We start from the raw sequence: 26004 nt of genomic DNA on the forward strand, positions 1-26004 counted from the left end.
ACTGGCGCGCGCCCACAGCCAGCTAGGCGTCGCAGGTGTGTGTACACCGGTCACAGTCTCCGAAAGGCCTGCTTCCCTCGTCGCGGTGAGGCAGTTCTTGGCGGCGACTACGTAGTATGACCACACGAAGAGAAACAAAGGAAGAGATTGTCCCGTCTCTGGCGCGCTTCCGTTTCAAACTCTAACTTCCGGTTCGTTAGCCGGTTCCGGTCCCCGTCTCTCACTTCCGGTCGCCGTGGGTTCCTCTGCGGTCGGTTCCTGCATCCGCTGTTGTCGGTTCAGCTGTGCTCCAGGTGAGGGGACGCTGGGCATCCCTGCCCACTACCCGCGGAAACACCGTTGGGCTGGAGGACCGCAGCTTTGCTGTCCTCGGTGCGCGACCTTCACTGTGGCCTGGCAGGCCGGCTGGGGCTGCATTAGGGCGTCCCGCCCGCGGCTACCCTGGTCCGTGCGCGGCCCAGGCCTTCGGCCTCGGCCCGCTCATCACAGGGGCCGCCACCCTCGCATCCAGCCTCCTCGCCTGGGTGGAGGGCTTTCCGCCCCTCTGTGGGTTTTTGCGTCCTCCCGTCTCATTCCTCTCTCGTCTGGGGTTTGTCCATTTCTTCCCCCTCCCTGTTGAACGTATCTCAGCCCTTCTGGGTTTTGGGGGTCTCTGCCTGTCTGCTGTGCTGTCCCCTAGCTGCTGCTTCTCTGCACTCGCTCGCAGTTGCTGCAGCCGTGCTGTCCAGAGAACGAGTTGGCAGTTCTTCAATAGTAGGCAGGTTGAAAAGTTAATTCCCCTCAATTCCTAAGGTGTTAACTTAGGCTGAAGGTCCTTTCAAATTGACCGCCTTTGCTACTTTTTAGTTGTGTGGTCTGGAGCAGCTTGTTTTTCTTTTTCAAATTTCTAGCCTGTATAGTGAAGACAGTAGTTGTCACTTTAGGATTGTGAAGATTAAATGAGATTATTCAATAAAATTGTCGAGCATATTATAATTTTTCTATTTTCACCACCATTTGTATTGCTTATAAGTGCTGTCACAGCTGTTATTGCAGGGCTTAACGCTATTGTCATGGTAAACATTACTACCTTGACTAGACAAGTCACCACTGTATGTTAGGTTGGAAGAATTCATCCAGACAGCCGTTCTTGACCGTAGTTTCACCACCATAAAGGTATGTTCCTTGCTAACTTATTTTGGTTGGATCGCCATACCTACCCCCAAAATCGTTTTTCACTTTATAAATCTGATAAGATCTGGAATGACACAAAACATTAGAATTGTGTAGGGAAAGGCCAAATGTGAAAACAGAAAATGACTCGTGCATTTGCATTGCATTGCTCCATTCTTGTGAATAATCTAAATATTCAAGGAGTAAAGTTCAGTATAACTTTGAAAAACAGTTTTAAGGGCTTTTGCATTAAACTTTTTTATGGTATTTGTTTTATTGTGCCTAGTCCTTTAGAGCAGTTGTCAGTTTGGAAATCCACTTGTGGCATAGGTGATATGTAACATTTGTATACTGCTTTACTAAGCACGCAGAGCCCATGCCATCTGGCACATTTTCTTTTTTAAGGCTGAGAAAATTGAAGAGCCTCTCTAACTTTAAGATGCCTCAAAGATGGGGGGGAGGTGGCAACAGGGATTGTTAAAACACGAAGTGCTAGGTCTCTTCTTTCCAGGCCCAGTTACATTTCTAACAAGTTACCAAGTGGGGTCAGTGCTGTTGAATGGTCTGGGGACCACACTTTGAGAACACTCATCTAGAGGCACAATGATTTGTCTGCACCCACCTAGAGTTGAGGTGATCTCGCTTCAAATGTTTTGTTCTGCCCAATACAACGTGCTGTATTAGCACTGTTTGCATTCCTAGCTCTTGTAAGTTTTCATTTTTATTTCCACTTCTCACAGAAAAATAATATTTAAATGGTATTTCAGTTTGACACAAAAGGCCTATTTGGCTTTTTTTTTGAGGAGTATAGCATTTGTTAGAGCACGTTCTTGCCAAATAGAATACATTGCTCTAAAGTAGCATACCTTCTTGTAGAGCAGGTTATAAACATAGAATGAATGTAAGTGAATTTATGGTGCTCTTTTCAATGGGCATGCTGAAGACATCTTGAGTTTCCAAATTACATTTGCATGTTAAGATTCAGAATTTGCCTTCTTTCTTGTTGGTTGTAATACTTGAAGAGTGCAGTCATAATATATTATGACAGCATTTGGAAATACCACTACTTTGAGATGAAAAAGATCTAGTTCTCTGACCTGCTGGGGGAACAAACATGAAAACTGGTAGAAAGCTTTATGGCGGGGAAGACCTACCTGCTATCATTGATGAGTGGCAGCTGCTGTATAATCTTTGTGTACTTTATCTGTGCCTGTGGGTTTTGTATTTACTGATCTTTGGTACCTTAAGTTCAATTCAAGAGAGACACAAGGGGAAGAAACTTGAGATTTAGTCAGAAGACCTGTTCATTTATCAGCTGTTTGTGCATGAGCCAATTACATAACCTCTCTGAACTCCTAGAGAATTCCATGGACTGTATAGTCCATGGGGTCACAAAGAGTCGGACACAACTGAGCGACTTTCACTTCACTTCTAAACTCTCTGTTTCCTTCACAGTGAAAGAGAGACAGTTCTTACCAAACAACCTTGTTAAATGAGATTGTGTAAAAACTGTTCTGTGTATTCAGTTCAGTTCAATCACTCAGTTGTATCCGACTCTGTGACCCCCATGAACTGCAGCACGCAAGGCTTCCCTGTCCATCACCAACTCCCGGAGCTTGCTCAAACTCATATGCATCGAGTCAGTGATGCCATCCAACCATCTCATCCCCTGTGAAAAAGTGAAAGTGAAAATCGCTCAGTTGTGTCTGACTATACAATCTATGGAATTCTCTAGGCCAGAATACTGGAGTGGGTAGTCTTTCCTTTCTCCAGGGGATCTTCCCAACCCAGGGATCGAATCCAGGTCTCCCGCATTGCAGGCGGTTTCTTTACCAGCTGAGCCACAAGGGAAGCCCAAGAATACTGGAGTGGCTAGCCTATGCCTTCTCTAGTGGATCTTCCTGACCCAGGAATTGAACTGGGATCTCCTGCATTGCAGGCGGATTCTTTACCAAATGAGCTATTAGGGAAGCCCTGTTTATTAAATCTGAAATAAATAATGGCCATTTACCATTTGTTTAATGCTGTGCCTAAAACACTGCAGTTCTAATTTTTGAAACTATTTAACCAATACTTACTTGCATAGTGCTACCTATGTGCCAGGTAGTATGTGACTTACAAAAATTAACTTACTCCTCATGAACCTTGAGAAGTAGGTAGTATTATCATCCCTATTTTACTGATGAGGAAACCTAGGCACTAAGAGTCAATTAACTTTCTAAGGTTAAATAGCTAATAAGTGGGATTCCTGAACTCCAAACTCAGGTAATCTGACTCAACAGTTTGTGCTCTTAACAACTCACTGTCCTACCTTGCAAATGGTAAATGAACATGGATGGTCCATCATGGAGGAATTTGCCTGTAGCACAAACCTGATATGTAGTTCATGATTGCAGCTTTCCAAACAGGAATAATCTGATAGAATATTAGAGGGTTGTAACTAAGCTAAAAGTTGGGAGCATGGAGGAATTTTAACTTTGACTCCTAATAACTTTTGGTGTTCTGATAACATTTCTATAAGTAGAAAATCCTGTTTCTGTACCATCAAGTTGTAAAATAGGACTCAAAGGATGCAGTTTATAAGACTTAGAGCTTTGATACATCTTTTTAAAAATTTTTGTTGAATATAGTTGCTTTGCAACGTTGTGTTAGTTTCTGCTGTATGACCATGATATCTTTGATACGTCTGTTTCAACATGTATATGGTTTTCTTTCTAGGTATCTTTTTCAGAAGGAAAACTGCCTTATCATATGTTTCAAAGATGGCTCTTCCTATCATTGTAAAATGGGGTGGACAGGAATATTCAGTGACCACACTTTCGGAAGATGATACTGTGCTGGATCTCAAACAGTTTCTGAAGACCCTTACAGGAGTGCTACCAGAACGCCAGAAGTTACTTGGGCTCAAAGTTAAAGGTAATTTTCTTCCTTCTTCAAATTTATTGCATTGATATATTTATAAATCTTTACATTAGCTATTACCAGTTCACCTTAATAAGTCTTTCCCCCTGGAGGTTTCTTTGATAGGGATATCCCTTAAACTATTTTAGTGATACAATAAGAGTATTTAAGGATACTTGGAAATAACACCACTATTAAGATTACTGTTGATTTCCTCTGACGGTTGATGTATGCTTGTTAAACCTTGGACATGGAAGTCCCAGGTAAAGAGTGTAATTTGTAATATCTGTCTTCTAGTACAGTCTTTTCATTACAGCTTGGGCCTTTTACTCTCTCCAAATAACCTTTTCTCTTTTGAAAGTAATAATGATTTAGAAATTATCAGCAATGTTCATATTCAGTTAAAAGGCACTTTTAAGGTGTTTTTGTTTGTTTTATCATTGAAGAGTGAGTTCTGAGTAGCAGTAAATCTACAGTTATCCCAGGCAGTCAATTTTCAGGACTTTCCGGAAAACAGTTATTTTCATCTTGAACAACAGAATAAGAATAAAACATGAGTTTATTTAGTTAGTTGAATTAAAGATGTTCCTCTAAGACGGAGTTGGGGGAAAAAAACCCAACCTTGTATTAATTGCTCTTCATAGTGTGTTAGAAACTGCTAATTCAGCAGTAATCGTTTATTAATTTAAGGGAAAAGAACCTGCTGTGGAATCTTTTAATGTTAGGGTTTTGTATAATGGGATAGTGAAACCAGCACCTGAACTTTAGTGAGAAAACAGTCATTTGCTTGTATTGTAGGCAAACCTGCAGAAAATGATGTTAAGCTTGGAGCTCTCAAACTGAAACCAAATACTAAAATCATGATGATGGGAACTCGTGAGGAGAGCTTGGTAAATGTTTACTTTTGTTACATTTGTCCCATTGAAGATGCGTGCGTGCTTAGTCGCTCAGTCATGTCCGACTCTTTGCGACCCTCCAGACTCCTCTGTCCATGGGATTTTTCTGGCAAGAATACCGGAGTGGGTTGCCAGTTCCTCCTCCAGGGGATCTTCCCGACCCAGGGATCAAACCCACGTTTCCTTCATTACAGGTGGATTCTTTACCACTGAGCCACCGAGGCTGAAGATATTATGATTTATATCACACTGTTACATCATAGTTTTAATTGTGGTAAAATTGTCAGTTTAATAGTCAATAGAAAGTAAAAACTGCACAGTGAATGTGGTATTAACTCAGCAGAAAGCAAACACTGGGGAACTTGTCCGTGTACACAGGCAGCTTTTAGTATAGTAGTAGTGATAATGGTCAAATTTAACGTGGTAAATCTGCCCAGTGAACATACGTAAAATGTGGACGTTTTCCCATAGCGCGTGCTTGCAAGACTTTTGGACTCAATTTGTATCTCTTAATTTTTTATGCTATGCATATATTTGTTATGTTAAAGATAATATGGTAAAGCAATACTGTTTTTCGTCTTAATAGGAAGATGTCTTAGGTCCACCTCCTGACAATGATGACGTTGTTAACGACTTTGATATTGAAGATGAAGTAGTTGAAGTAGAAAATAGGTGAGTGCTTTTCATCATCAAAGGGAATTGGTTGTAATACAAGAAAAAGTGAATCTTTTCGTCTGATTTTATTTTTCATTAGGGAGGAAAACCTACTGAAAATTTCCCGCAGAGTAAAAGAGTACAAAGTGGAAATTTTGAATCCTCCCAGGGAAGGGAAAAAACTTTTGGTACTAGATGTTGATTATACATTATTTGGTAAGTCAGCTGAAACGGTGCTTCATCGTCTGTTACCCGTAACAGCATTTTCCCCTTTTGTGTTTTCCTTGCACTACGAATTACTTGAAAGCATTTCTTTTTATTTTAAAAGTAAATCATTTATTGTAAGCAAAAAAAAGAAGTCATATGTAATCCCAAGATCCAGAGATCTTTTTTTAATGTGTTAATTTCCTGGATATTTATATGTATATCCTTTTCATGTTTACTTAATGATATATTCAACATTTCAATCATTTTGTATTCATTGTGAGTTAAATATATGTATTTTTTGGTCTGGTGATTTTCTAGTTTGTGAATACGTGATACTTTAATAAAGCCGTTACCTATTTATTAACATTTTATGAGGATTATTTAAAAATCATTTTTGATAGTTTATTTCTGGATTTCTGTTATGTTCAAAACAGATTCTTGAATTTAAGAATTTGACATTTGATACTTCATGTCAACAAAAAAAGATATTCATTTCATCCTTTAATATTGCCAGAAATAATTAGTTAACTCCTGACATTAAAATGATCATATTTACCTCTAATCCTAACCTTTAAGTACATGTCATAAGTTAGTGTACATTTATTTTAAAATTTGATTAGTAAATTAATTGAATCTGTCATTTTGGTGAAATATGATTATATTTGGAAGGTGAATGGCTAAAAAGTGAGTATATCTGGCCCTAGTTTGTTTTTCATATCCTAAAATAAGATCTATGTTTTAGAGATTAGAAGAAAACGTACTGTTTATTATATAAGCCTGAATTCTGGGTATTGACTCTTTGCAAATTGAACAGAATTGATCAGTTAAAGTTGGAGCAAGAATAGTGAATCGTGTGCTTTGAAGATGTCCCTCTGTCAGCTGATAGAAGTTAGTCCGAAGTAGTTAGTATTTTGAGTGTTTCTGTTATATTTCAGAAGTTTAATTGATGTTAGATACTTGTCCATGATAATAAACTAATCATCATTTCTAACTGATTTTCTTTTAGACCATAGGTCTTGTGCAGAGACTGGGGTAGAATTAATGCGGCCATATCTTCATGAATTCCTAACATCTGCATATGAGGATTATGACATTGTTATTTGGTGTAAGCTGTATTTCTTGTTTAGATTTTCATGAAAATAAGGTTGTTGCTTATATTACTTTGCTTTATAAAATGTGACTTAAATTTTATTTTGCAAATTTCTGATGAAGCATGTTTGATACTTTCATCACAGTGTGAACGTATACATGTATTTGCCCATACCACTGAAATACTTAAATATAGGATGAGAGTAGTTTATAGTGTGAAATAAAATGGCCTGTTTTTACAAGACCCCACTTTGATAAGGATCTTTTCTTTCTGATATTTCCTATAGAATCTTTGATGTTTTAGTATACTGTTGCTTTCTCCTTTCTTCATTATTCTAGTCTCAGAACATTAGAGAAACATATGTATTAAAAAAAATTTACAGTGATATAGTTCAGAAATAAAGGCAATGTGAATTTACTTAGGGAAAATTAATAAGTGGGTTAAAGCAGTGTGACTCAAGTTGTGGTCTGCCATCCCAGGAACTTGTAGGTCTATGACAAGAGTGAGTTTGCTCCAGAAAAGTAAATTTACTGCATTACTGAGCACACTGTTCAGTTGAGGTGACATTATTTTTTTTGTGGCATGATTTTCTGAAAAGGAAAGGGGAGTGGTGTATTGATTTACATCTTACCTTCCCATAAACATTTTAAGTTTTCTCTTGGCAATGTCATAAGCAGAAAAGAGCTATCCTAATTGTGAATTAATAAACTCCCATCAGCTAAAGATGGTACATTTAACTGTATTAGGTTACTGATTATAGAGGCTACATACTTCTGCAGTCTGTAAATTTCCTTTGTATTTTCTCTTATTAATCAGAGTATTTCAATAGTTTAGTACTAACATGAGTGCATATCTGTTATAACTAAATATATACTTAAACATATAATTTTCTGATTTTTAAGATACAGAGGAGAAAGCTTCCTAAAAAACAGTTTTGTGTTCAGCAATTCTGACTTCTGAGATGACATTTGAGAAAAACGTTTATCCTCTAAATGTTATTAGAGTAGACTTAGGGATTTTGAGAACTTTTTACAATCATATATTTAAAATAGGTTATTTTTATAAATTTCATAGTAGTACATTGAAAAGGGCATCTCATTTTATAGCTAAGTAGACTAAGGTTTTAATTCTGGCTCTGACCTTCCTGATACTGGGCAGGTCAGTTAATCACTCTGAGCCTTAGCTTCTTCATCTGAGAAATGAAGATAAGGAAACCTATATTTCAGGATAGTTATAAGAATAAAATATTGATATAGCAACTAGTAATGTGTCTGACATGTAATAATTGCTTAATAGTTAAGAAATCCTTTTTATTAGCTGAGAATCTGTTTTTCATCTGGGAATTACAGATTCAAAATATATACTGAATTAAAAAGTTATTTTTCCCTATCACATGATTTGTTGTCATTGTAGACACATCATTCTCTAAAATTTTAGTTCAGCTGACCAATTTTGCGTGTAAGGTGATTTCGGTTCTTTTATGTGTGCTAAAGATTTTTATTCCAAGAACTTAGGTACCTCAATTGCGCTTAAAAAATAACATACATGCATGTCACTTTAAATAATTGAACTCCTTTTTCCCTTTTGAAATATTTTACTCTGTAATACCTATGTAGTTTAAGTCCAGTAACTTGAGATGAGTAATGCACATGAAGCTGAAGGTTGAATTTTAATGTCAGTGATCTCAAAGAGGTTGGTAACTGACAGTGAGCAGGTACATAACATAGATGCAGTTTAGGAATTTAGTTGTCTCAGACTTGTTAAAAGCTGCTCGACTCAGTGATCACTAAGTTTGCCAGACCTGGAAAAATTGTAATTTTCATTAGCTTATATTGACATACATACATATTCATCTGCTTATATTGACATACATACATACACACGCCCCCGCCCACACAACCCCCGCCCCCGCCACCTGTGTGTTACCTGGCAGGGGGAACATAGAAAAAAATGGAGATCCAGGCACCCTAAATTCAAGTTTAGAACTGATGGAGAATAGTAGCAGGGCTGTTTTTAAAAGGGTGATTAGGGCTTGATTTATGAATTTCCTAGGTTCAGAGTTCCTTTGAGCATTGGTGACTGGTATCTTTTAGAGAAAAGTTAAAAATTGTTGTCTTGAAGACACAGTAAAATAAGTTTGTTTTTATAAATAATTAAAAGAAAATTAACCATAAATTATGCTAGGGATTATTTGTGGTATATTTGAACTTTTAGTATTGCTTAGAAACTAATTTATACAGAAGAAAGATTTTTTTTAATTAAGTTCAAACTTTTCATATATATTGTGTTATCATTCCTCATGTTTTAGCTGCAACAAATATGAAGTGGATTGAAGCTAAAATGAAAGTAAGTGTTAGAAAACAATCCATTTAAGAACATTTTGAAACTGCATTTGTCTTTTTAGAAAATTCTGAATTAATTTCATTGTGATTGGAGGACATTTAGTACCAAAACAAATGCCAATATCAGGAGTTAGAGGTGTTTTTCAAGTCTGCTTAGTGGTGATTTGCTTTGATTACCTACCTATGTCTTTTTCAAGATAAAGTACAGCAAAGCTCCTGTTCCTCTTTCCCTCATTTTATGCTAACACTTTATTTTCCTTCTTTTGTCTGATATGTGATGCTTAAAGGAGTGATGCTTTTCTAAAATAGTGAATTAGGAAGTAACCTGTTTCTGGTAGTATATTGAAAAGGGCCCCTCATTTGGAAGCTAAATAGACTAGAGTTGTTTGGACTACCATTTACTCAATCTGCTTAGTGAAACTAAAATGCTTGCCAGTTGTTGATCAAGATGTGGTAGCCAGGGGGATAGAAAGATGGTATAATGGGAAATTATGCTGGGCTATTCATAAAGCCTGGGATTGTCTACATTATTATATTTTAACCATGTGAACATTTATATTTATAGGAGCTGGGAGTGAGTACAAATGCAAATTACAAGATTACCTTCATGTTGGACAGTGCTGCTATGATAACAGTGCATACTCCGAGGAGAGGATTAATAGATGTAAGAAGTCATTTTTCTTTTATTTAAAGACTTGCTTGTTTTCTGATATATTATTTGCATTTGTATTGATGGAATAAACTACACAAAGAGTTTAGAAATCCGACTGGATAATAAAGTATCAGTTGAGTTTTGACGGAGGAAGCTGTATTTCAAGTTAAAATAGATTTGAATTTTAGTGACAAAATTAAGAAGCTTAAGGAAGGGCTGTCAGGAAAAGTCATGGTTAATTGTCCTATGATGATAGCAGCACAGTGTTGCTAAAGACAGAATGCTGCTGCTACTGCTGCTGCTAAGTCGCTTCAGTCGTGTCCAACTCTGTGAGACCCCATAGGCGGCAGCCCACCAGGTTCCGCCATCCCTGGGATTCTCCAGGCAAGAACACTGGAGTGGGTTGCCATTTCCTTCTCCAATGCATGAAAGTGAAGTCGTTCAGTCGTGTCCAACTTGTAGCGACCCCGTGGACTGCAGCCTACCAGGCTCCTCCGTCCATGAGATTTTCTAGGCAAGAGTACTGGAGTGGCTTGCCATTGCCTTCAACAGTGTAGAGGAGACAGAGTAGATGAGAAAAAATACTGGATATCTTCAGGGAAGATAGTAGAAACAGACCAGAACATACTTGTCTTGGCCTATATGAAACTGATAAATAAAAGCAGATACATCATGATGCATGTCTTTGGGGTGACATATGTGAAGGCCTAAAGAAAATAAGAAGAACCGTCAAAAAAGATTTGTGCTTAAAAAGATTAAGTTTCTTCACTTTGTTTACTCATGAAGTAACTAGTCATACTATGAACTTCTAGTATCTGCAAAGCCCTGCAATGGGCACTGTTGGGAATAAAGAGATGAGAACACCTAGTTCCATGCCTTTTGGAAACACACAGACTAATAGGAATTGCGGAGAACTTAGCAAACTAGGAAAATTTAGAAGAGACAGTATTAAAATTGTCCATCATAAGTCAAATTATATGCATGGGGATTTTTCAGTAAAGGAAATTAAATCTACATCAGGAGAAAATGTAATTTATTATCTGCTGAAGTGGTACATTTACTAAATCTAAACGGGGAAAAGAAGTGTGGCAAATGTTAAACATAGGAATGTTTCTAATAATGAAAAAGGAATAAAAAGAAATCCTCAATAAACAAATCCCCACCATGGTAGACAGTTGATTGTATAAATTTTTGTTCACCCATTTAATGGAATGCGGCTAACTATTTGATGTAGTATTTAGTGCTTTAAAATTTTTTCATGATACATTATTAAAGTGAACGAAGTATTTTAGCAGTATTTGCAAACTGTTAGAAAATAGTTTTTTAACCTTTGTTTGGTTCAGGGTTTCCCTTAGCTTAACAAAAGATCTGTGAACTCTTTGAGGCTGCCGCTGTTTATCAGAAAGACTGGAGGTAAATATACTGGAATATCTAGTTGTAATCTTTGGTACTAACTGGATTATAGATATTTAAAATTTTTCCTTTGTCCTTTTTTGTGTTTTCACAATTTTTTTCCCTACAGTCAGCAATGTTACTTCTCTAATTGAGAACAAAGTAGTGCATGTTTTGGGGAACATATAGTGCTTGACCTAATTACAAAATGACAGCTCTATTTAGGAGGATGTAGGATTGCTAACCCTGGCTGTCATAGAGCTCTTGTCTTATCTCTTAAGACTTTATGTTGGCTAGGAAAACCAAAAATCTGGTTTGTTGTTTCAGTTCCAATATATTTGTCTTCAAGTATTTGGGGGGTTTGTTTCAGTAGTAAACAGATAGTGCAAACACATACAGCAAATAAAATTTTAGTGACATTAAAATATTTCAATAACATTTTTTGTAGTAGCAAGAACGCTAAGATAGGAAAAGAGACTTTCTCCATATTAAAATAAACTATAGAAGGAAAAAAAGAAAACATTTTAAAATGACAACTCTTATCACCATTTATTACTACCATTTAATTTCATATAGTTAATAGCATGTAATCTCGTATCACAAATGAGACTCCTGCATTCAGCAAAAAGTACTTTTTCTTCTAAAAGAAAAAACTTTTAACTTCTAAAAGTTAGTGTATTAAAAAAATTTTTGAATGTATAAAAAAAGTTCACGTGATTCACAAATAAAGTATGTAGTGAAAAGTCTTCCTCCGTCCTGAACCTTCCAGCCACTTAACTGTCCTTCGTATAGGCAATCACTGTTACTTCTCATGTGGTTTTACAGAGAATTTATGCAAGTATCAACAGATATGAATATCTGAGGAATTATCTTTTTGAAGGCTCATTTTAAGAATTCAGAAATACAAGAAAGAATTTACAAATTATGGTATTTTTGAAGTTAAGCAGTCAAATGCTCTAGAAATTGTGCACCTGTACTACTGAACTAAAGAGAAAGTCAATTTTTGCTTTACAAAATATTTAAATATTGTAGTAAAAGAGCCAGATACATTGTTGTTAAGGTTTGCTAGTTTTGAAAACAGAACCCAAGTGAAACCTCAGGTTCTGGGGACATAAGACTGCTCAGCAGACTCTAAATAATTACTAGATTCTTACTTTTTAAATTAAATACTCTTATTTTGATCCCAAATCTTTGTGTTAAAATTATTGAAAGTGTTATAATGGGCTTAGTTCCATTAGACATGAGCAGACCTTTCAGAAGTTAACATTGGGAGATACATTGTCTCTTAAAGTGTGTTGCCTCTCAGTTCTGGTCTGTTCACAGAGCCATCACTGTCTTGTGGTAAAGGAACACTGGCATAGTTCTATAGGCATTTTGCAGTATTTTTGCTTCTAAGAAAGGATGAACTATTAATGAAATTTAAGTTAAATCTAAGTTTTTATTCTAAGGTAAAGCCTCTTGGTGTTATATGGGGAAAGTTTTCGGAGTTTTACAGCAAGAAAAACACCATCATGTTTGATGACATAGGAAGAAATTTTCTAATGAACCCACAGAATGGACTAAAGGTAAGACATAATTTACTTGCTATTCTCATATATGCTGGTATATGTAGTAGAACTTTAGCACTATTGAATTTCATAAATTTTTTCAGGTAATGTGTTGGCAAGAAAAACTTACATGTTTAGAAAAATTCGTATAAAATTGAACATTTTCTCTTTCGCATGGTATCTCCTTAGTTAACCAACTCATGTAGATGTTTTATTTTCACTAAGCTCTGAGGAACAACATGAGCTTACTGACATTGACTTTCAGCATCAAAAGTGAAAGCATCAGACATTGTTGGATTAAGGATTGTTGTTGTTGTTAAGTCTTTAAGTCATGTCTTACTCTACGTGATCCCATGGACTGTAACCTGCCAGGCTCCTCTGTCCATGATGATTCTCCAGACAAGAATACTGGAGTGGGTTGCCATGCCCTCCTCCAGGGGATCTTTCCAACCCAGGGATCAAACCAGGTCTCCCTCATTGCAGGCAGTTTCTTTACCGTGTGAGCAGTGTAAAATTGGTGAGAGAGAAATTGAAACTTAAAGTTTTTGGTACCTGTGACTGCCAATGTGTCAGTACAATATGAAAATGGAAAAGAGAGCTTGATATTATGGTACTAATGCAAATGAAATCTCCATTTGAAGTGTAAATCCTGACACTAAGATATTTTTAATCTCAGTCCTAAATTTTTCCACAAGCTGAATTCTTGATGACTTTAAAAGACAAGAGAAAAACTTGAAGCAGATACATTTTTAAAGCTATCCTTGCAGACTATTGATGCGGTCTTCGGTGTACAAGAAGGATAGTTGAGGGAATTTTTATTAATCTAGGCAGTGAATTGTCACAAATATAAAAACTCTTGACTTGGAAGAGAAGTACTAGGGATAGATTGGTGGTTATGTTCCCCTTTAAAAAAAATGATTTCTGTTTGAGGCTTTAGGAGAAGTGCTTTTCCCCTGTGTGGTTTACCAGGTGTAAGACACAAAAGTACATTCTTCAGTCTTGAGCAAAGATTCAGTTGGTCTAAGCTGAATCTTGTATGAAACCAATGGTATCTGTACTGGAAAGGAGGTAAAATCCTGGTATTCAGGGAATGATTAAAATTTTTTTTTGGTTGAGGTATAATATTAGTTTCAGGTGTACAATATAATTTATGATTTGATATTTGTATAAATTGTGAAATGATCACCACACTTCTGTCACCATACAGAGTTATTTTTTTTCTTGTGATGAGAACATTAAGATCTACTCTCTTAGCAGCTTTCAAGTATGCAATACGGTATTACTAACTATAGTTATTATGCTCTACCTTATATCCCGATGACTTATTTTATACCTAGAGGTTTGTACCTTTTGACTTTCTTCGTTTCTCCCACCTACCCATTTCTGGCAACCACCAATCTGTTCTTTCTGTTCTCTGTTAGGTATGAGCTTGGTTTTGTGTGTGTGTTTTGTTTTTGTTTTTTCTTAGATTCTGCATGTAAGTAAGACAGGGAATGACTTTTGAGAAGAGCTTAAATTAAAAAAAAAAAATTACTTTCATGTGTGTTTTTAGAAGAAACATTTTCCCAGCCAACATTTGGGCCCTCCTCATCTCTGGATACAGCAAGATGATGATACAAATTTCTAGTACTTTAGAGCAAGATTTTTTTTTTTTTTTTAACCAGAGTACTCAGTAGAATCACTGAAGGAGTTCCTAAAAATATATTAGTTTCCACCTCCAAAAATTCTAATTCAGGAGAGGTATTTTTAAGCATTCTGTAGGTAATCTCTCTCATGTCTCCTTTTGAAAACTCCTTCTAAGAAAGTAGTAATTAATGTTCTGCCCACATTGACATAGAAGTGGTTTTGAAATTGAGAAATACTCTTAAACTATGTGTTTGTTAGCACTGTTTCATAATACTTCTGGTAGAAATCTCAAAGATTTCACAGAGATTTTAAAGACTGCTTATTTTTGAAGTAGTTAACTTCTTATAATAAAAGTTTGTTAATCTTAAGGTTTGAAATATAACATAGGAGGCTTTGTCAGTTATAAATATAGTACTGAACTTAAGGAAGTTGAGTTTCGGTCATGCATAAACAGTAGTTACTCTGAACTTCACTTTTATTATCTATATAAGGAAGTGGAAATATAAGAGAATGTAGATCATCTAAATATTCTTAAGTTCCTAAAAATGTTTTTTTGGTTATGCAGCAGTAGGGATAATATATGTTGATCACTTAGATTATTCTTGAGAATGGAACAGTGATTATACTGAAACAGTTGAAGTCAATTTTTTCCACTTAACTGGTTTAACTTTTAGATCTAGAATCTTTGGGTTATTTTAGTTTTGTTAATAGTGCTTAAGACCAATTCAATTGTTTAGAAAGTAAAAGTAGCTTAGCAGGGCCTTGGGTTGAAAGTCTTATTTATTAGGCACTGAATCTGTACTTTCTCTTTCAGTCTAAATCTTTTCCTGCTTTTACACTGGAAATCACTTTGGTACATTGTATGTTAATAGTTTAGAAGTTAGTATGTTTCTTTTACAACCTTTAGTTAATGAGGAAATACTTTAAAATATTACAGTATTGCCCAGGATTGTGCAAAAACTCATGTCACCACATTCTGATATCATGCCTGTTTATACCTAGCTGCAGAGCTTACGCAAGCCCCTGCGGAGACTCTTCTTGATCTCCAGCAGTCACTGCTGCTGCTGTGAAGCAGCACTGCCTGTTGGGAAGTAGGATCTCCTACAAGAGCTTGCATCTGTGCAGATTCTGACAGCTCTTACTGGTGCCAGTCAGCCACCCGCTGACTCACAGCTGTGGAGGTCCTTGGCCCTAAGCTGTTTTGATGCAAGTAGAACCTGCATGGGAGTATTTTCTTCTGTTGGTTTCAAGCTGCTATTGTGTTTTTCCCATGACACAGTATATAAAAATTCTTGTTAAACCTCTACTCTTGATTGACACGGTAACACTCCCATGGGCTCATTGTTCTCAATATGTAACAATGATCAAATGTCATGTTTTTAAATGTCCCTATGTAAAATTGACCAGTGTGCATTTTCTCTCAGTCACGATAAGGATATATTAATATTTTACTAAAATGATTTATTCACTTCTTATAGGAGTATGTTTGATTAAAAACAATTTTTTTTTTATAATGGAAAAGTTCAAACATAGAACTGCTTGGAATTGTATAAATTAACCCCCATGTATGCATCATCCTATTTAAACAACTTGTTAATTCATGAATGTTTGCTCTATACCTTAACTGTTTTCCTCTCTTTGATATTTTGCAGCAAATCCTAGACATTATTTCACCTAAAATTAGTTAAAGGTTTATGAAATGCTATCGAGTGGTATATAGATGAGCAGGTTGTTTTAAAAAGTAGAACTCTATTAGAACTTTAACATAAAGAAAAGTACATAAAATGTATAGTTTAACATTATTTTACAGAGAACTTGTGTAACTACCATTCAAGTCAAGATATAAAATTCCTTACTAATTATAGTCTTCAACCCTGTCCATCATCCTGACTTTGATGCTTTTGAAATGAACTTTTTATCATAATAAAATATATTGAACTTAAAAATTCAGAAACCATGACCACTTTTTATGGAAAAACTCATATAATTAAAAATATTTTAATAGAGACTTTAATAATAAAGAAAGATACTTATGATAAAATGTGAGTGAAAACAGGTTATACCAATACATAATATCTTAGTTATATAAAAATTTAATAGAAAAATACTGATGTGAAATAATCAGACATTTATTTTTCATCATTAGTTTGTTCTTCCATACTAATATATGATAATGATGTTTTATTCTCTAGTATTATAATACAAAGTTGATTTTTTAAATTTATTTAAATGTTTTCTCTTTTTTTTTTTTTAAATAACAAAACAACTATGTGGAGGACTTCTGGGGTTAAATGCATATGTAATATTGCATTTTATTGTCTGATAGTTTTTTATCAGTTTTTGGTCTTTGAAATTATTTGTAATAATAAATTTATGGTTTAAAAAAGTTTATCTCACTCTTCTATAAATCAAGCTTGTATTGTGTACCTTTTTAATGAATGAAGTGACGTGGATGAGATTATTTAATTAGTAAGAAGCAACTAGATAGAAGGGGGAAAAGTCTTAAGTAGTTCTGCAAAGTAGAGAAGCCATGTAGGGTTGAAGTGCTGTAAGATAGCTGGTGTTGTCAAGTTCAGACTGAAAGGCTAATAGAAGACAAATTAGGTGGAAGGGCTCTTCTATTATAAACACACCATGACTGTCAGTGAGATAATATAAAAGTAATTCTTAGTATTGACATCCTTGGTGATATTAATTTCATTGACTGTAACTTAAATGTACAAGTTTGTACTATTTTTCTTACTGCAATGTGAATTATTGGATAATGTCTGTTTTCTAATAGATAAGACCTTTTATGAAAGCACACCTAAATCGAGATAAAGACAAAGAACTTTTAAAATTAACCCAATACCTCAAGGAAATAGCAAAACTAGATGATTTTTTGGACCTGAATCACAAATACTGGGAAAGGTAAGTGTCATTTGTTTAATCATTTATTTCATCTGTACGTTAATGAATGAAAAAATTATCTGGTATCTGTGGTATACACATAACTCTTATTTTTTATTTAAAATGGGTAAATTCTAAAGCTGTTTTGTAATCTAGTGACATCTCCCCTGGAACTGTTTTTCCCTTTAGTCTTAACCTCTAACTTGTTCATAAACACACATCTCTTAAGACCTTCGGTACTTCTTTAGTAGAGAGGCTCTCAAAGGCTAGTGCATGTTTTTAATGCTACCTGTTAATTATTTTGTAACATTTAGTGGGTCACTCTTTTATGAATCATATGAGAATGTAGTCCCTGTTCTCATACTGTAAAATAATGTCAGGATAAAATAAAATATGCTAAAATGTTTTTTGTTAAAAATTACAGGTAACCTCTCTGTAGCAGAAAAATTAGAAAATTAATTCCTTTAGGCAAACAGTTGTGATTATGAAAGATACTAGCTTGATGTCTTGTCTTCTAGTCTTTTTTTCTGAGCACAAATTTAAATACAAATCTACACATAGATTTCATGTAAACATCAAGATTTTGTAGGATAAACCTCTGGAGGTGTGGACAGGATTATGTACTGCAAGTATTCTTTTCAAAGTAGATCTTTAAAGATTGGATTTCACTAATACAGCAACAAAAGAAACTTCATGTAATATAACACTCTGGCTGAATTACACTTTTGGCTTTTCAGATCACTCGTACACTTATTTACTTAGATATACTTATATACTTACATAAACTTGTAATATGCTTCTTACTAGAGTCTCATAATATTAGGACTGTCATTTTTATCCCCAGTTCCTATAAATGGTGTAATAACTAAGGCATAGGAATAATAGACACCATTGTGAGCAAGTTTTACCATCAAGACTTATCTAGATCTCCTGATTTTAAGAACTCTTTCTCCACCCCCATAGCTCTGAGTATAGTAATTCATAAATGGGAGAAATAGAGATGTAAAAATTTTAGTTTGTTTGCACACTCCTATAAAATAATATGAAGAAAAATTTGTTTGTTTAGTGAATTAACATCTTTACACTCTTGATCAGAGTTCTTTAGCAGCTTTGGCTGACTACCTTTATGCAGGAAGATCATTAAATGGACTTTGAGTTTTGGGGGAAATTTATAATATTGGCTAATACATTGGTTTCACATTTGGAAGTAAGACAGTATGTAGTGACAGTGTGCAGCCTCCAGAGTCTTGTTTTCAATCTGAACTCCACCACTTTCTTGCTGTATGAACTTGGACAAATTGCTTAACCTCTTGTGACTGTAAAATAGAAATAAATTCTCGTTGAAAACTCCTCATAGAATATTGTGAGGACTAAATAAATTAATGCATGTGTTTAGAACAGTACTTGGCACATAATTAATGTATGTTGCTGCTGCTGCTGCTGCTAAGTTGCTTCAGTCATGTCTGACTCTGTGCGACCCCATAGACGGCAGCCCTCTAGGCTCCTCTGTCCCTGGGATTCTCCAGGCAAGAATACTGGAGTGGGTTGCCATTTCCTTCTCCAATGCATGAAAGTGAAGTCGCTCAGTCGTGCCCGACTCTTTGCATCCCCATGGACTGCAGCCTACCAGGCTCCTCAGTCCATGGGATTTTCCAGGCAAGAGTGCTGGAGTGGGTTGCCATTGCCTTCTCCTAATGCATGTTAGGGATTATTAACAGTTATTACTTATCTTGAAAAGGTTTGTTATTAAAATAAGCAACTTTCTTTGGGGAGGAGTGTTAGATTGTTAACTTGAATTCAGTGTAATACAGCTTAGACATCTTTATTTTGATTTCTTGCAGGTATCTCTCAAAGAAGCAAGGACAGTAGTTACAAGCTGTACTGGCAGTTATTGAAGATACTTGATTATCCAGGAACAACTTCTCGCTTTTATGCTAAAGATCTTTATGATAGTGCTGGACACTGCAGCAAATACCAACTGCTTATACTTGGTCTTCCAGTTTTTTTGTAAATTTAATTTTATATTTTTTGAAGATCATAGCAATACGCCAAAAAAGAAAAAAGCTCCCCCCATATGAATATACTGTAACTCTTAAAAAATATTTTCTCCAGCATAGAGTAGTGAGTACTGCCCCCCCCCGCCGCCACACACACGAAGTGGCAGAAATGTATACTTAACAATGTTATTTTGTGACTTTGGAAACAAGTATGTCTTGTGTTTTTGTCTCAATGTGTTGTCTAAGCCCAAACCCATCTTGAAACTACTGTTTTTCTCTTTAAAACCAAAAAAAGAAATGTTTTTAGTAAGGAACTTAATTTGGTTTGCTTAAAATCACCAAGATTTTTTTTTTATTCCTTTGTCATAAACACAATTTCTCTTCTTACTCCATTACTTACATTTCTAAATTCTGACCTGTTTCATTTGGGTCTGTATGTGTGTCAGTGTTCTTTGAGTAAAACTGGAAAACGTCTGCTGTGATACACATATGTCATAGTATGACAAATAGTAAACGTAAGACTGAGGAATGGAAGTCCAGAACTAGAGTGTGTTTCTTTGTGGTGGCCAAGTAGAAGCACTCCTGCCTCAAACCATTGTCCTAAAAGCAGTACATTTTCAAATGGGATGTATCACTGGTTCAGCCCTGAAAAGCATGAACAAAAAGTTTTTGTTCTGTTCCAGCTCTGTCTTGTAGAAGTGCAGACACTGTGTTTCAGTGAAAATACCTAGCCATAAGATGAAAAAAAATTTATTTGCAATGCTTGTGCCTGCAGATATGTAATGTGACCACTGTTTTGTGTTGACAGTATTGCTTTATAGAGTTCTTCTATTTGAAAGGAATCTGATTCTTTCAAATAAACATGGTATATATTGTTCTTATGGGGGACTATTTCAGTGGTGTAAATAATAAATTTCTTTTCTTAAGACATTGGTTATCTGCTCTATATTATCCCAGATATTTTGCCTCTTTGTTGAATCATGAAACAAACACTAGGTTCAGGTAGGCACTTCTTGAAAAAAATTAAATGTGTATAGTTTTAAAAGTGTTTATCACTATTCATGCATTTGGAGTTGATTTTAGCAACTAATTAGGTAGTTAGCTTACTTATTTCTAATAAGCACCATGTTTTCAGAAAGATAAACTGTTTGGGGTTGTTATTAGAAAGATATAGAGTATAGAAGCATTTGAGAACCCTTAATTAAAATGATTCAATGAGAGCATTTTAATTAGGCTAAATTTAAATATTTAAAGATAGAATAGAATCTTTTAGAGTATTTCTTTGGCACATTTTCCCACTGTAAAAAGCAGCTTATTATTCTAAGTTAGGCATGGAAAGGGCTTGATCTTTTTAAGAAAGTTGAAAACTTCAAACTGTTTATATACGTTGATAAAGAGCAAACATTTTCTAAATCAGTGTAAACTAGAATATAAAACTTAGCAAGCTTCAGGAAGCAAAGCAGAATAGGATTCAAGAAAATTTTTTTTCTGCCGTTAGGTGGTATCCTAAACCAAAGTTTGTTAGTGGATATGCTAAATTAAGCAGTCCTGAGTGAACCTTGTCATTGTCAGCTTATTGGAATCACATGTGCTTGTGTGGTTATCCATTCGTAGTGTGAGAATTTTAGTTTGTCTTCAGCATCTCATGGTTTATTGAACAGATGTATCTATATATATCTGTGTATGTGGTGTACACAACAGAACCAAGAGATGGCTTAATTCAGATGCATATTCTAGTGAAATAGAAAGTTAGTTTTATATATGCAGATATTCCAAACTTTCAGACATTAGTGCCTAACAAAGTATATTTAATCTAAAAACTGCAGAACATCATTAAATATTTGGTTTATAGGGCTGTTTGAGACCTGGTAGCCCCTCAGGTCCTTTATGAAAATCAAGTTATTGGGTTAATGTTATCTGTAGGAGTTAGTTGTATAAAGACAATAGATAAGCAAGTCAAAATACTAAGGAACCGCATCTTGTTTTTCATTCATAGAAAGGAAGATGGTTGTCTTGTGGGGAGGAGGTGAAGCTGTACGGGACTGGGAAAGAAGAAGACTATGCAAAACAACATGGGAAAGGCAGATCATTTAGGGTGTTGCTTGGTTTTTAGATGACAATTGCCAAGAATAGTAGTAAAACGTAAAAAGTAAATAAACTGGTTGAGGTTTTTTTTTATCCCAAATAATCAACAGAACTCTCTCATAGGGACAGATTGTTAATTTCCCCTAAAGTATTGGTACATCAAAATTTATTAATGTTTTTAGCTGGAATAGCAGCCCAAGTGGTGTCTCTAGAGATTAAATGCTTAGGTATTTATGTAAGGATATATTAGTTTTTAGGATTAACTTTGGAAAAAGCTGTGTGGGTCTTGTGGGAATGCTAAGTATATAGCACTTAAGGGGAAATCCTTGATAATTAGTTGGATAGATTTATCAAAGACTGAGAAACTAATGCATTTTAAGAATTGGAAAAGAAATCAGTATCAGGCATCCTGTAGGTTTACAAAAGGGTGTCAATTACTTAAGGTCAATGAGATTCCATGTAGAACATAAGATCTTTAAAACCTCCCACTCTAGTGATTTTTTAAAACTCTGGATGTTTCTTATTTTTCTGAGTTTTGGCCGTGCCACATGGCCTGTGGGGTGTAAGTTCCCCAACCAGGAATTGAATTCACACCCTTGGCAGTAACATCATGGAGTCCTAACCACTGGACCAAGAGGGAATTCCCAAAACTGGATGTAAGCAAGCACTTCTTAAATGCTGGTTTAAGGATATTTCCTGATACACAGTGTTACTTATTAAAACACAGATTTCCTTTTGAAAAGTTGAACTTAGAGTTTGTATAAACTGGGAAAACAGTCTTTAAAAATACCAAAACCAGAGATACTGTATAAGTCAATATAGCCACAAGAAACACAAATTAGATTGTATATGTGTCTAATCTGTGATGCTAAAGACCAAACTGATGAATGCATAGGTTATTAAAGTAACAATTTTTGATTGAATGCAATTCTCTCAATTCTGTTCACAGGTCTTTTTTTTTTCTTTACTCATTATAATGCCTTTGAGATTTTTTAAAATTGCAGTATAGTTGCTGTACAGTATTTTATGAGTTATAGGTATATAATAAAGTGACAATTTTTAAGGGTTATACTCCATTTATAGTTATAAAATATTGGCTGTCTTCCGCATGTTGTACAATATACCCTTGTATAAGAGCTTATTTTATACCTAATTGTTTGTACCTTTGTCTCCCCTGCACTTATGTTGCCTCCCACCCCTTCTTTCTCTCTGCTTTAACTACTACTTCTTTATATCTGTGAATCTGAATTTTTGTTTTTTGTTTTTGTTTTATTCATTAGTTTGTTGTATTTTTTAGATTACACATATAAGTGGTATCATAAAGTATTGTTTCTGTTTGGCATATTTCACTTAGCATAGTGCTCTCCAAGCCCATCCATTTTGTTGCAAATGGCAAAATTTCCTTTTTTAGTCACAGAGTAGTATTCCATTGTATATTCATTATTCATTGCATAGTCTTTATCCATTCATCTGTTGATGGACACTGAGATTGCTTTGAAAAGGTACATGCAGCCCAATATTCATAGCAGTGTTATTTACTGTTCCCAGTTCTTGATATCCTGGAGTACTTTTGATAGCTATCACTTTTTGTTGCATAATTTGTGAGGATAACAAATTATGTTCTCCTTAAGAAGAAAGGGCAAGAGAAATGTCAGAAAAGAATCCCTCCTTACTGGTACCTTGGGCAAGTGTCTCTAATTCCTTGAGCTTTCCCTTCTTCACAAAAATTTTAATGATGTGACCCCATAGGCTGTTGCAAAGGTCAAATGAGACAATGTGTAAGTACTTTGAAGTAGCAAAGGCTTGTGTGAATCAGATATTATTAAAAGTAGTTCAGACATGTGGCTGTGACTGAACTATCTTATTCTTGAAATTATAATTAACAGGAATATAGTATTAAAAGGAAAACTTTTCTCAGGTTTATTTTTTACAATATTACCTTGGCTTTCTGAAAGTTCTAAATAATCAATGAAAGTAGAATGCGGAAACTCTTCTTATGATCCAGATGTTTTTGTAGATATCCAAATGCTTTTAGTCTGCAAATGCCACTTAATAATGGTGTGAATGGATGATCTGCTGGATATGTTTGAAACTTTCACAGTGTTATAATATGTCTTGTATAGAGGAATATTAACATTATTTTAATCTTTTCACTGAACCCAGCTGTTCCCAGATAGAAGCTTGCTAATTTTGCCATGCCTGTAAAAAATAGGATATCATTCCAAAGCACTGAATTTTTTTAAACATTTTTTTTTCTTACACAAGGATACTAGGGTACATGTTAGTTTTGGCAGAATAAACTGTGGAGGGACCAGGAAATCAACATTTAGCATGGATTTGTTAGTACCTATTGTGTGTTTCCGATGTGTTCTTCAAAGGTAAACAACAAGATTCTCTACTCCCAAAGACTTTATATTCCAGTAAGGAAAACAATTTCAAACCTTTTTTTTTTTTTTTCAAAGAATAAGAAGTGCTATAAAAATATAGTAATGTGATAAAAAGTGTGTGGGGTGGTGGGGTTGTAGAGTAGTGACTGACAGTAGCAGGGGCTAATGTGGGATCACCTGAATAAGAGGCATTACTCAGAATACTGCGAAGAAGAGTATTGTGGGCAAAGCTAAGAGCAAGTGAGAGACCTTAAGGCAGGAATTAGGTGGGCAGATTCAGGGACTGGTGGGAGGCAAGCGGTGGCTGAGGAGAGCTGAGGATGGAGAGGGAGGCAGAGCCCATGGGATAGGTTGGATTGTGTAGGTCTACTATAAGTAACCTGGTGAATTCCCAGTGACAATTCTTAGTGAAATGGGAATAAGTGAAAGATTTTAAGGGAATGACAATTTTTAAAAATTCATGTATTTTTAATTGAAGGGTGATTGCTTCACAGTATTGTGTTCATTTCTACCAAACATCAACATGAATCAGCCATAGGCTTACCCATGTCCCCTCCCATTTGAACCTTCCTCCCACTTCCCTCCCCACCCCACCCTTCTAGGTTGTTACCCAGCCCTGATTTGAGTTGCCTGAGTCATATGGCAAGGGAATGACAATTTTTAAACAACCTTATTGAGATATAATTTACATACTCTTTAAGATCCACCCATTTGAATTCAATGTGCAATTCAATGTTTTCTAGCATATTTATAGAGTTGTGCAACCATCACTATGATCTAATTTTAGAACCTGATTTGTTGTTTAAAAGATCATCTTGGTTCTTGTGTGGAGAACAGATTATAAAGGGGGAAAAGGATAAAAGGATAGTATCAGGAGGCTACTGATGTTACCCAGGTGAAAATTTTCAAAGTGACCAAAGGAAAATTGGCATTTTTTCACTCTTTCATTGCATCACTTGCCAACTACCTATTGAGCCTGTCTTCTGTGCTAGGCCCTGTGCCAGGAGCCAGGTCTCCAGTGATGGAGGTGATATTAGACGTGATCCATGTGGAGCACACAGCAGTGCACAGACTGTGCGTCTCTCAGGTTTCACGAGGATGTTTCTTTCATCAAACCTGCAGGGAGAGTCTCTGACTACACATGCTAAAACAGCCTTGTCTCTGTGACATGGAGTTACCATGGCAGTGACAGCCCATCACTCTTGCAATGCTCTGTTAGAGTCCAGCAACAGATCCCTCCCACATTTGGAGATTAAACAAATGTGTGAACAGTGGGAGGGGGTGGGGGTGGGAGGAATCAAGGAGTTATTTTATGGCCTCTCAGCCACAGTCCCTGGGCCTAATCTGTATGCTATGCTATGCTAAGTCACTTAAGTCGTGTCCGAGACTGTGCGACCCCATAGACAGTAGCCTACCAGGCTCCCCCGTCCCTGGGATTCTCCAGGCAAGAACACTGGAGTGGGTTGCCATTTCCTTCTCCAATGCATGAAAGTGAAAAGTGAAAGGGAAGTCGCTCAGTCGTGTCCGACTCTTAGCGACCCCATGAACTGCACCTACCAGGCTCCTCCGTCCATGGGATTTTCCAGGCAAGAGTACTTGAGTGGGTTCCGTTGCCTTCTCTGGCCTAATCTGTAAAGTTGGTATAAAAATAACCTACTTCACAGGTGGTTATGCAGATTCAACATAAGATAACCTATAGCAAACTCAGCCCTCTGGGCTTTACCACTTGGTAAGAAATTTCATTTGAAGAATAGATAACTCAACATATCAAAGCCAACACATAAAGAGCCTTTCTCACTTTACCCACTACCTGCAGTGAAGCAGGCCTCAGTGCTGTCCAGAATTAGACCTAGGATGGGTGTCCTGCATGAGCATGCTTGGCCTGTGACAAGAGAGTACTCAGGAAGATGGATCAAAGACTGCCTCCTCTTTTTCTGTGGAGTTGCAGTGAGAACATCCCCTTCTAACCATTTCATACACAAACAGCCAAGAATGCCATTTACAGAGTATTTTGCACTTATGCTCAATATATTGTCACTTCTTCTGCACCATCTAATGGGGTTACAGTGTGTGCCATAAGCCTGTGGCTAAATTCTGCCAGGTATTTCTTCAACTCCAAATTCTTGAAACCCCCTCTTATAGCCTTCTGGAGTCTCATCTGCAAACGGATTCAAATGTACTGTATTA

The 26004-nt window shown here is 35.9% G+C and overlaps 1 protein-coding gene across 1 annotated transcript; it reads left to right on the plus strand.

Annotated features, from left to right (window-relative positions):
* The first annotated feature begins 249 nt into the window (after positions 1-249).
* Positions 250-20271, plus strand: UBLCP1 (ubiquitin like domain containing CTD phosphatase 1). The gene is given in 11 exon segments (NM_001045994.1): positions 250-293; positions 3871-4068; positions 4852-4943; positions 5536-5621; positions 5704-5819; positions 6817-6915; positions 9209-9246; positions 9808-9906; positions 12735-12851; positions 17242-17369; positions 19190-20271. Coding segments are annotated over 10 exon segments (957 nt in total). The 5' UTR covers positions 250-293; positions 3871-3914; the 3' UTR covers positions 19218-20271.
* Positions 20272-26004: the final 5733 nt, after the last annotated feature.

The sequence above is a fragment of the Bos taurus genome, chromosome 7 (genome assembly GCF_002263795.3).
Source record: "Bos taurus isolate L1 Dominette 01449 registration number 42190680 breed Hereford chromosome 7, ARS-UCD2.0, whole genome shotgun sequence".
NCBI lineage: Eukaryota > Metazoa > Chordata > Mammalia > Artiodactyla > Bovidae > Bos > Bos taurus.